This window comes from Rhinatrema bivittatum, unplaced genomic scaffold (assembly GCF_901001135.1).
Source record: "Rhinatrema bivittatum unplaced genomic scaffold, aRhiBiv1.1, whole genome shotgun sequence".
NCBI classification, from domain to species: Eukaryota; Metazoa; Chordata; class Amphibia; order Gymnophiona; family Rhinatrematidae; genus Rhinatrema; species Rhinatrema bivittatum.
In genome coordinates this window covers 79,027-91,044 of record NW_021820801.1, presented here as the reverse complement: position 1 = coordinate 91,044, position 12,018 = coordinate 79,027, and the positions used below count along the sequence as shown (strand labels likewise).

The window sequence follows — 12,018 nt, the reverse complement described above, 5'->3', positions numbered from 1 at the left end:
GCAAACAGACCCGATCTCCTTGCATGACCCCAAGCACCAGCTAAACCCTTCCCACCGGTCATCGCATGCAAACAGACCCGATCTCCTTGCATGACCCCAAGCACCAGGTAAACCCTTCCCACCGGTCATCGCATGCAAACAGACCCGATCTCCTTGCATGAGCCCAAGCACCAGCTGAATCCTTCCCACCTGACATCGCATGCAAACAGACCCGATCTCCTTGCATGACCCCAAGCACCAGCTAAACCCTTCCCACCTGACATCGCATGCAAACAGACCCGATCTCCATGCATGACCCCAAGCACCAGCTAAACCCTTCCCACCTGACATCGCATGCAAACAGACCCGAGCTCCTTGCATGACCCCAAGCACCAGCTAAACCCTTCCCACCGGTCATCGCATGCAAACAGACCTGATCTCCTTGCATGACCCCAAGCACCAGCTAAACCCTTCCCACCGGTCATCGCATGCAAACAGACCTGATCTCCTTGCATGACCCCAAGCACCAGCTAAACCCTTCCCACCTGACATCGCATGCAAACAGACCCGATCTCCTTGCATGACCCAAGCACCAGCTAAACCCTTCCCACCTGACATCGCATGCAAACAGACCCGATCTCCTTGCATGACCCCAAGCACCAGCTAAACCCTTCCCACCGGTCATCGCATGCAAACAGACCCGATCTCCTTGCATGAGCCCAAGCACCAGCTGAACCCTTCCCACCTGACATCGCATGCAAACAGACCCGATCTCCTTGCATGACCCCAAGCACCAGCTAAACCCTTCCCACCTGACATCGCATGCAAACAGACCCGATCTCCATGCATGACCCCAAGCACCAGCTAAACCCTTCCCACCTGACATCGCATGCAAACAGACCCGAGCTCCTTGCATGACCCCAAGCACCAGCTAAACCCTTCCCACCGGTCATCGCATGCAAACAGACCCGATCTCCTTGCATGACCCAAGCACCAGCTAAACCCTTCCCACCTGACATCGCATGCAAACAGACCTGATCTCCTTGCATGACCCCAAGCACCAGCTAAACCCTTCCCACCTGACATCGCATGCAAACAGACCCGATCTCCTTGCATGACCCCAAGCACCAGCTAAACCCTTCCCACCTGACATCGCATGCAAACAGACCTGATCTCCTTGCATGACCCCAAGCACCAGCTAAACCCTTCCCACCTGACATCGCATGCAAACAGACCCGATCTCCTTGCATGACCCCAAACACCAGCTAAACCCTTCCCACCGGTCATTGCATGCAAACAGACCCGATCTCCTTGCATGACCCAAGCACCAGCTAAACCCTTCCCACCTGACATCGCATGCAAACAGACCCGATCTCCTTGCATGACCCCAAGCACCAGCTAAACCCTTCCCACCGGTCATCACATGCAAACAGACCCGATCTCCTTGCATGACCCCAAGCACCAGCTAAACCCTTCCCACCGGTCATCGCATGCAAACAGAACCGATCTCCATGCATGACCCCAAGCACCAGCTAAACCCTTCCCACCGGTCATCGCATGCAAACAGAACCGATCTCCATGCATGACCCCAAGCACCAGCTAAACCCTTCCCACCTGACATCGCATGCAAACAGACCCGATCTCCATGCATGACCCCAAGCACCAGCTAAACCCTTCCCACTGGTCATCGCATGCAAACAGACCCGATCTCCTTGCATGACCCCAAGCACCAGGTAAACCCTTCCCACCGGTCATCGCATGCAAACAGACCCGATCTCCTTGCATGACCCCAAGCACCAGCTGAACCCTTCCCACCTGACATCGCATGCAAACAGACCCAATCTCCTTGCATGACCCCAAGCACCAGCTAAACCCTTCCCACCGGTCATCGCATGCAAACAGACACAATCTCCTTGCATGACCCCAAGCACCAGGTAAACCCTTCCCCTTTTCTCGTCGCATGCAAACAGACCCGATCTCCTTGCATGACCCCAAGCACCAGCTAAACCCTTCCCACCGGTCATCGCATGCAAACAGACCCGATCTCCATGCATGACCCCAAGCACCAGCTAAACCCTTCCCACCGGTCATCGCATGCAAACAGACCCGATCTCCTTGCATGACCCCAAGCACCAGGTAAACCCTTCCCACCTGACATCGCATGCAAACAGACCCGATCTCCTTGCATGACCCCAAGCACCAGCTAAACCCTTCCCACCTGACATCGCATGCAACAGACCCGATCTCCTTGCATGACCCCAAGCACCAGCTAAACCCTTCCCACCTGACATCGCATGCAAACAGACCCGATCTCCATGCATGACCCCAAGCACCAGCTAAACCCTTCCCACCGATCATCGCATGCAAACAGAACTGATCTCCATGCATGACCCCAAGCACCAGCTAAACCCTTCCCACCTGACATCGCATGCAAACAGACCCGATCTCCATGCAGGACCCCAAGCACCAGCTAAACCCTTCCCACCTGACATCGCATGCAAACAGACCTGATCTCCTTGCATGACCCCAAGCACCAGCTAAACCCTTCCCACCTGACATCGCATGCAAAACAGAACTGATCTCCATGCATGACCCCAAGCACCAGCTAAACCCTTCCCACCTGACATCGCATGCAAACAGAACTGATCTCCTTGCATGACCCCAAGCACCAGCTAAACCCTTCCCACCTGACATCGCATGCAAACAGACCCGAGCTCCTTGCATGACCCCAAGCACCAGCTAAACCCTTCCCACCTGACATCGCATGCAAACAGAACTGATCTCCTTGCATGACCCCAAGCACCAGCTAAACCCTTCCCACCGGTCATCGCATGCAAACAGACCCGAGCTCCTTGCATGACCCCAAGCACCAGCTAAACCCTTCCCCTTTTTTCGTCGCAGGCCACCGTGATGGTGTTCCAGGCTCTTGCTCAGTACCAGGCCGAGGCTCCCCAATCCAATGTCATCAATATGGACGTGTCGGTGAAATTACCGGGCCGGACGTTACCAATCATCTGGAGGCTCAACCTGCAAAATGCTATGGTGTCCAGGACCGAGAGGGTGCGCTTCCTTCTCCACTGCTCGTACAGCGAAAGACGCAAGGCGGCAGCTGCAACCCAAAGGGGAGACGCACTGCCTCTTTTTTTCTGTATCTTGAAATAATCAGCAGAGAAAGCCGCCACGTCACAGAAAGACATTAATCAAGCATTACATTTGCACATCATTTGTGTTTGGAAGGGCGGCTTATAAAATGCCTGTGAATAATAAATAAACGTTACTGTGAATGGAAACTGTTCCGGTGATTGGAAGGGTCCATCCTCATTTTATCCTTTTCTCTCCTACAGACCAAATTTAATGAAGGCTTCACAGTGTCGGCCACGGGAGAAGGGCAAGGAACACTCACGGTAAGAAACATTTCAATGTCCCCCTCTCTAGATCCAGCACAAACCATCGCAGTGACAAAGTCTGGGTAACAGGTCCCAGCTGCTAATGAAAGCTTCACGGCGGGACCTTGGGTGATATCCGTCCTGCATTGCATTCCCATGCCCCCCCCCCCCGCTGACCTTTCCCCCTCCCCCCCAAAAGCAAACCTTCTCCTGCTCCCGGTCAGTCCTCTCCTCCTCGGACGGGCCCAGGGTCCCTTTCAGCACTTATTACCGGGTTATAACCCCTCAGCCCTAGCCTCACAGCCCCGCTCCGTGCTGGACGCGCTGCTCACTGGGCTTCCTCGTGTCCTTCCTCCTAGGTTATGACCGTGTATTACGCGCCACTCACCGAGAGCGCAGCTGCCTGCAAGAAGTTTGAGTTCACCGTCTCGGTTGAAAATGCACCGCACGGTAAAACCTCCCTCTTTGTGTTTATTTTCAATGTCTTTGGAGGTGATCCCTGCTCTGCTTCTATGGCTTTTCAGCCCCCTGCCTTCTGAATAAAGGCAGATCCGACTCATTGGCCTGCAGATCCCACAAGGGCTCTCGTTACTTAACACTTTCCCAAGTGCTGACGAGACTTGTGGAGGAAACTGGTGAATTGCACCGGACTGGTGCTGAGCAGGAGGCCGGACGCTGCCTCCAGAGCTGCTCCTGGCCCTGGTGAGGCTCCGTGACCAGGACACAAATCACTGAAAAAGGGGCTCTTTTAATGCAGGAAGGGCTTCCGCGGGTCAGCGGAAAATTTGGTGGTCTGACCCAGCATGTCAATTTCTTATGTTCATCCTCCCCCCCCCACCCCCAAAATCCATTAAGTTGCTTCAAATTATTTGGAGCAGGTCAGGCAGACTTCTGGCAGGTCTTGGGGCTAGGGGTTGCTTCCACCCTTAAATCTCTGCATGGTTTGCCACCCAGTGATCTCCAGGATAAACTCTGCACTTAGAGACCTAAAACAGCAATTTAGATCCTCACTGAGAGGACTGCGGGTTATCCTGAGTAACCCAGAAGCTGTTCGGGTGCGAGCAACAGGTTGAGCCTTTTTTGTGATTGCTCCCTGGACTTTGCAAAGCCCTTCCTGGTGGTTTACCTTTTACAAAAAAAGATGATGAATGCTTTAGGACGGGCGTGGACCCCTCCGGAGGTGAAGGCTGGGGGCAGAGGTTCTGTGCATGTCCAGGGACTTATTTTGCAGAGGGAGTGGGCGTTGGGTTTATTTCATGGCTATTTGGGGACTCCCATATTTTCATTGCTAAATGTTCGGTGTTGGAAACCACCGCAGGTGAATAAATAAATAAGTAGCGTGCGAGAGCATTAACGAGCTTCCCTCCTTGTCCTGTTTGATTCCTTCCAGAGAAGAAGCCGGAAGGCGCCGTGAGTTCAGTCTTCATCACCATCTGCATGAGGTAAGAGATCCCGTCATTCCCACAGGCTCCCGCTGGCTCACAGATGGGATAAATCACTATCAGGACGGTGCAATATCGGGCACTCGGGATTGAGCGTCTGCTCTCCTGACGCGGCTCGATCCACCTCTCCTGGACGCGTGATGCATTATTTAAATGAGGGGGGTCGCGCTACAAACGGCGCGCTGGGGTTAAGTTGTGCATCCCTGAGCGAGTTCATGGCTTCGGGGCGACCAGAAGTCAGGAAAACCGATGCTGGATTAATGGGCGTCCATTTCCCTAACCTGACCGCCGGTGACATTTTCTTTTTTCCATGCTGCTTCCTTTGGGATCACAGAGAAGCAATATCTGGGGCTTTGTGAGGGGCTTTTAAACGTCGGGTGCAGGGTGGGTTTTTGCATGGGGGGTACTAGCCTCATGCACACGCGTTTAGATGAGATGAGCGCCATTAGCTGCGCCCTGGATGCGCTGATCCCCTTATTGCATCGGGCGTTGGGCTCAGTGCATGATATAGCATTGGTCTGTAAGTCCGTGTAACACTCATCTTCCTTGCTATTGCGTCTTCCTTCTCCCACTGCGTCAGTGGAGAGCTCCCGTCCTTGCTCGGCGGCCAGAGGTTTGCTTGGTTGATTTTCAGGGATTTCAAAGTGGATTATGCTAAGGTACCGTAGGCATTTCCCTATCCCCCGGGGGCTCACGTTCTGCATCTGTGGGGAAAAAAATACGACGTCTGTACCTGAGGCAATGGAGGGAGAGGTGACCTGGCCAGGGTCACAAGAAGCAAGAGCAGGATTTGAACCCTGCTCTCCCTGCTTCTCAGGGCTACTCCTCCCCTCCAAATCACAAAGGTGGGGGACAGAGAAAAATCCTCTGCAAAGCTTTGCTGGGCTCCGACCAGAATATGAGAACCGATCCCTTTCCCGCCAGGTTCCTCGGCGCCTCGGACTCCACCATGACCATTGTGGACATCTCCATGCTGACCGGATTCACCCCCGATTTCGATGACTTAGAGAAGGTGAGTTTTATTCAGCAATTTAATGCACTTCCTCTCTGGCCCAGGCCTCTCGCTCACTCGCTCGCTCTCACGGCAGCGGCCACCTTCCCCTTCAGCCCCTGCGCGGCTGGCGATGCTCTGCCCGGGCTCCGCCCCCTGCACATTTAGGCAACCGGGCAATACTGCGAGAGTGGTGCTGGGTGTTTGGTTACCATGGTCCAATGGGCTCCCCCCAGCACAGATCCTGGCGCGCTCCCCCCGATTCACACCCCCCCCCCCCGAGGGACAGGGCACAGCAGGAGGAGGGGAAGAGTGGGCTCTGCTTTGGCTGCATTGCATGAGAGTGGCAGTGGCGCCCCCTACTGGACGGCAGAAGGCCACATCAGCCATAGGCTGAGCTAGGGCTCTGCCGTCGGGCTCTCTCCATCAGCAGGAAAGCACCAGGAGCGGGAATAATTCCTGCACAGCGACGGGCTGAGGAGCTTGCTGGGACGCAGAAGCGTTTAAAGCTCCTCGTCTGTCTCGGGAGAGGTTTTGTACAAGTATTGTAATCACTTGTCCTTGCTGGGAGTCAGAGGGTCACTTTCTCCCTCTCTCAGAGGAAGGAGCCCCCGATTGGGGAGAGTGGGAACAATTCCTCCGATGCAGGACAGGAGCCTCCATCAAAGGGGGGAGAAGGGTTCCTGACCCTGGAGCTGACCTGCTCGGGAGGGCGGGGTCTCCCTGCCGCTGGCGAGCGACCGCATGTTTCTCCGCTGCTTTGCGCTTTGTTGCCACCGCTGATTTGCTGTTTCGGACTTTGCTGCGAGGGACTCCCACGAGCCACCCTGTCAGCTCCTCTGCCCAGGACCAGATCGGCGCAGGGCACAGAATATGCTTTCCTTACATTGCTAATCAGCAGGGATGACGGGAGAGGGGGATATCTGTCTTCCCAGAACTCATATAAAATCAGGATGAAAGCAGGAAGCTTGTTCCTGGGTCCGCTCTAAGTAGCGGTTAAGTTCAGCCCCTGGTACTGTCCATTTCCGCCTGGAGGAACGCCTGGTGCTATTCTCCTTCTCCTCCCAGGATCTCTGCAGACGTTATCTGTCTGTGTCCAGCGATGCAGCAGCTTAAACGAGGCCCCAGCTCAGTACTGAGGAAGGCACGAAGGCTAATAATCATCTTGGGTCTCTTTCTTTTGCCAGTTGACAAACCGAGTTGACAAGTACATTTCCAAGTTTGAAATGGACACCCAGCGTTCAGACCGAGGTTCTCTCATCATTTACCTGGACAAGGTACTTCCCTTATCTCAGCTGGGTTCGGTTCACAGATCACTAAATAGTGCTCCGAATACGTAAGGGATGGATCCTCAAGGAAACGTGAGTGAGAGATGTCCTGCAGTGCTTGGCACACACGAGGATATCGATAACTCATTCCCCACAGTCATCCTGGGCTTCACGTGTACACAGAGAGAGAGAGAGGGTACAGGAGTGCGCTGGGACAGCATTACCACAGGCTCCTCAGGAGAGCTCAGAGAGACTTTCACTTCCCTCCCATTGCATAGCCACAGTCATCCTGGGCTTCACGTGTACACAGAGAGAGAGAGAGGGTACAGGAGTGCGCTGCGCCAGCATTAGTACAGGCTCCTCAGGAGAGCTCAGAGAGACTTTCACTTCCCTCCCATTGCATAGCCACAGTCATCCTGGGCTTCACGTGTACACAAAGAGAGAGAGGGTACAGGAGTGTGCTGGGGCAGCATTAGTACAGGCTCCTCAGGAGAGCTCAGAGAGACTTTCACTTCCCTCCCATTGCATAGCCACAGTCATCCTGGGCTTCACGTGTACACAGAGAGAGAGAGGGTACAGGAGTGTGCTGGGGCAGCATTAGTACAGGCTCCTCAGGAGAGCTCAGAGAGACTTTCACTTCCCTCCCATTGCATAGCCACAGTCATCCTGGGCTTCACGTGTACACAGAGAGAGAGAGAGGGTACAGGAGTGCGCTGCGCCAGCATTAGTACAGGCTCCTCAGGAGAGCTCAGAGAGACTTTCACTTCCCTCCCATTGCACACATAATGTGTCCTGCGCTCCTTGCACTGCTTATTGTTCACTCGCACACCGAGCATTCACTGCCCTTTCCTTCTCCAGGTTTCCAATGCAGAGAACGAATGCCTCAAGTTCAAAGCCCACCAGAACTTTGAAGTGGATCTCATGCAGCCGGCCGCCGTGACGGTTTACGAATATTATTCTCTGGGTGAGAGACTGTCCGGCCCCCCCCGAATGGAGTGAAGAGACCACAGCCCTGCTGATCCCGTGCAGGCCTTCCTCCTGCTCTGGAAAGGGAACAAGCAGCGGGTCCCGGTCCTGTGCGCCTGCTACTGAAAGTGTCATCGACCCCCTCCCCTGCCATTTCTCTGCAATACTCTGGCGAATGGCCTGGGAGGCAGCAGGTCTGACCGTGCTGTGCAGAGCGCGGGACAAAATAGGCAAGAGAGACCAATCCGGTTTAGTGAGTGTGAGGCTGCCCACCTGCCGCAGTCTCTGCACAGCCCTCCACCCTCTCCCACCTGCCATTTACCCCCCTCCTTACAAGCTCCTGATCCCTCATTATATCGACCCACTTCTGACACCACTTTTTCCAAATTCATTATTTTGTGCTGCTTTAAGAGGGTAATGTTTGTTGTTATTATTATTATTTTTTTTTTCCAGAAAACCGTTGCACAAAGTTCTACCACCCATCTAAAGAAGGAGGGCTCCTGCCAAAGGTCTGCCAGGAAGACGCCTGCCGATGCGTGGAGGGTAAGAAGGAATCCATCCGCTTTCACACTTCTGATATCCAGTGCGGTGCCTGCCGGCGCTTTAACAGCTTCTCTTCTGTTTCTTTCACAGAAAAATGTACCTTGAAGAACAAGCATACGAGTGCCCTGGACCATTTAATGCGAATAGAGGCCGCGTGTGAGGCTGGGGTCGATTACGGTAACTCGTCTTCGCCGTTCCCCGGATACGAAGCAACGCTCGGCAAACATAAATGACTTTACCTATTTTGCTGGGGAAGGAAGCTTTGGGTGATGGTGAGAAGGGGGTCAGGAGAAGGAGTGGGAGGTCTGTGCTACTGCTTCTTGTCCAGAAGGACTCGGAGCAGAAGATCACATCTCACAGATCTCTCCGATCCCATTCCTATGCCCACAAATTACACAAGAAAACCTAGGAGAAGCCGGGAGGGATGTCCCTGTAATATCTCTGTCTGATATGACTTTTTTTTTTTTTGCTTGGCATCCTCCCCTCTGATCCAGCAACAGTGAATTCTGCAGAGAACACAAGGGCCAGTTCAGTGTATCACACTTACATATTTAGCAAATCCCTTTGTGTTAAAATGGTAATGATTTGTCTCCATACAGTCTACAGAACTCAACTGCTGAAGATGGAAGAGCGCGGAACATACGATTACTTTACCATGCAGATCCAGGAGGTCATCAAAGAAGGTAACAGATTTCACTGTGCAATTATCCATTTGATTTATGGGATGGGAAAATTTCAAAAGCCATTTACCCAGGTAAAAGTACATGAGGGGATCAGCAACATGGAAAAATCAGATGGTGTCAGCGGTGGGATTAGATCTGGGGAGGCAATAGTGCATGTGGTTGTGCAGGGGAAAATCTCTGACTCCACAGCACTTTTCAAAGTGAAAGTATAGTTGCATTTCCCTTTGAGAACTGGTTCTGAGTCATTAGGAGTCAGGGAATTTATCAGGCTGTATGGCAGCAGCAAGGGTCTCATGCAGATCTTTGTGGGAGTAAAAGTTTATAATTCCCCAACCCAGGCCGATTGTTGGGGGGAGAGGGGAAGGTGAGCTGTGGAGAAGCAGGGGCTTCTTGCTTTGGAAAAAGTCCTGCGGTCGCAATAAACTACTTCAGTGACTTTCACTTGTGGCACAGGCAGCAGAGTTTTCCCTTAGCTCCCAGCCTGGCCTGTCCTGTCCTGGCACCTGAGCATGCGGGGGAAAGTGTCCGAGCTCCCCCCCAGACCATTCCTCACGCCTTCCTCCTCTAAGAGCACTGCCTTTCAGCCTCTTGCTCACTAACGCACAGCCTTTCCTCCTGCTTTCACTCTAAGGGACAGATACCACTATCCAAGGGCAGAGCCGTCGCTTCATCAGCCACAGGGCCTGCCGCAAAGCCCTGGACCTTCAGCTTTACAAGGACTACCTGATATGGGGTCACAGCAGTGACCTGTGGGACCTGAGAACCGAGTGAGTGCTTTCTCAGACTTCCTGCCCCTCTCCTGTGCTTCCCTAGCCCCGATGGGATTTTTATTTTTTCTTCATTTTATGCCTGCGAGATATTTAATTGGCAGTGACTTAGATATGTGCCTTAGGGGTTGAGGATAATGTTGTAAGAGCCTGAATAGAGCTAAAGTCTGCGGGCACCAGTGCAGCTTTCTCTACGTAGACTGCGTGCGTTCTCTCACACGTTGACAGTATGCACAGAAATGCTTTCCCTTCCCCCTGCAGCGCCTACTGTGAGTAGCGCGTGTACGTGTTGCATGCTTGCTTTTACACGCACACGCCTCTGGCTGATTTTCAAAGCACCACTTACACACATAAAACAGGATTTTAGGTGAACAAATCGCTTTGATGCAATCTGAGTTTGCGTATAAAGGGCTTGATTTTCATTCTACTTTCTCAAGTGCGTGCAATGTCCAGCGCGGTCACGTCAGCTTCATGCACGGCGATAGGTGGCAGGGGGAGTGCCTGCAGGGGGATCCAGAGCCTGGGTCAGGCATAAGAGGAAACAGGTTGGCAAAGTAATAAGATTTCAAGGTTCACGATAAGGTCAAAACCAGGTACTGCACCCAAGGGACCAGGGAGGCCAGGACAGCTGTAGCAACAGTGAGTCAATTTGGCAGCTGGACCAAGAGGACACCTCTGAGGCGAAGGTGAATTGCAGAGCCCCCACTCAGTGCCTGCCAGTGACAGACAGGTGCAGTTAGCAAAACTATAATGTGTAATACAGAGCACTGGTAGCACGAGTCCTCCTGGGGAAAACTCTGGCGACTTACACTGTAAAAACGCTGCCAGATCTCTTCTGAATGTGATCTTCAAAGCTGCGGTACGAGAGTCTCTCTTCTCTCCCTCGCAGGATGAGTTACCTGCTTGGAAGCAACACCTGGATCGAGGTCATTCCAGCACCAGAGGAATGCCAGCAGCTGAACATGCGCCAGCTGTGCCTTGATTTACAGATGTTTTCGTCTCACCTGACCACCTTCGGCTGTCCACATTAGCAAAGAGAAACCAGGAGCATTTGTTAATAAGAGAGGTTCCCAGAACCCGTGTATATCAGGTCAGATTTTCTGCTGTTTAATAAAAAGCCTGAATCAGAACTTTGACTGAAAATGTTTTAAGGATATTATTTTGGACGGTTTTGCTTGGATATTATTTTGGAATGAGGGGTGAGGTCTGCAGTTTGACTGGTGTAGGTCCCCTCCTCAGTTTGTGTGCGCTGATATTTTGCCCCAGTTGAAGTAAAAGGCTGGAAGGGGGTGAAGGTTATCAGTCCCCCCCGTGTCCTGATAGCTGGTGGGGACTCATTTACCGCACCACAATGTGTGCGGATCTTTATCCAGTCCCAAGAAGCAGATAACACAACCCGCAAGGAGTTTCAACCCAGTCAGGAGCGAACTTGTATAAGAACATAAGAACATGCCATGCTGGGTCAGACCAAGGGTCCATCAAACCCAGCATCCTGTTTCCAACAGAGGCCAATCCAGGCCACAAGAACCTGGCAATTACCCAAACACTAAGAAGATCCCATGCTACTGATGCAATTAATAGCAAGTGGCTATTCCCTAAGTAACTTGATTAATAGCCATTAATGGACTTCTCCTCCAAGAACTTATCCAAACCTTTTTAAACACAGCTATACTAACTGCATTAACCACATCCTCTGGCAACAAATTCCAGAGCTTAATTGTGCGTTGAGTGAAAAATAATTTTCCCTGATTAGTCTTAAATGTGCTACTTGCTAACTTCATGGAGTGCCCCCTAGTCCTTCTATTATCTGAAACAGTAAATAACCGAGTCACATCTACTCGTTCAAGACCTCTCATGATCTTAAACACCTCTATCATATCCCCCCTCAGTCGTCTCTTCTCCAAGCTGAAAAGTCCTAACCTCTTTAGTCTTTCCTCATAGGGGAGCTGTTCCATTCCCTTTATCATTTTGGTTGCCCTTCTCTGTACCTTCT

At 52.4% G+C, this 12,018-nt stretch overlaps 1 protein-coding gene across 1 annotated transcript in view; it reads left to right on the top strand.

Annotated features, from left to right (window-relative positions):
- The window catches only part of LOC115082146 (complement C3-like), a gene marked incomplete at its 5' end in the record, with an annotated part of 68,872 nt that extends 57,711 nt beyond the window's left edge, over positions 1-11,161 (top strand). The window contains 12 exon segments of the mRNA XM_029586405.1: positions 2,881-3,039; positions 3,324-3,383; positions 3,725-3,815; positions 4,756-4,807; positions 5,732-5,819; positions 6,986-7,075; positions 7,925-8,030; positions 8,486-8,575; positions 8,666-8,752; positions 9,175-9,258; positions 9,890-10,025; positions 10,915-11,161. Of these exon segments, the coding sequence (XP_029442265.1) occupies positions 2,881-3,039; positions 3,324-3,383; positions 3,725-3,815; positions 4,756-4,807; positions 5,732-5,819; positions 6,986-7,075; positions 7,925-8,030; positions 8,486-8,575; positions 8,666-8,752; positions 9,175-9,258; positions 9,890-10,025; positions 10,915-11,056 (1,185 nt within the window).
- Between the last annotated feature and the right edge of the window lie 857 nt (positions 11,162-12,018).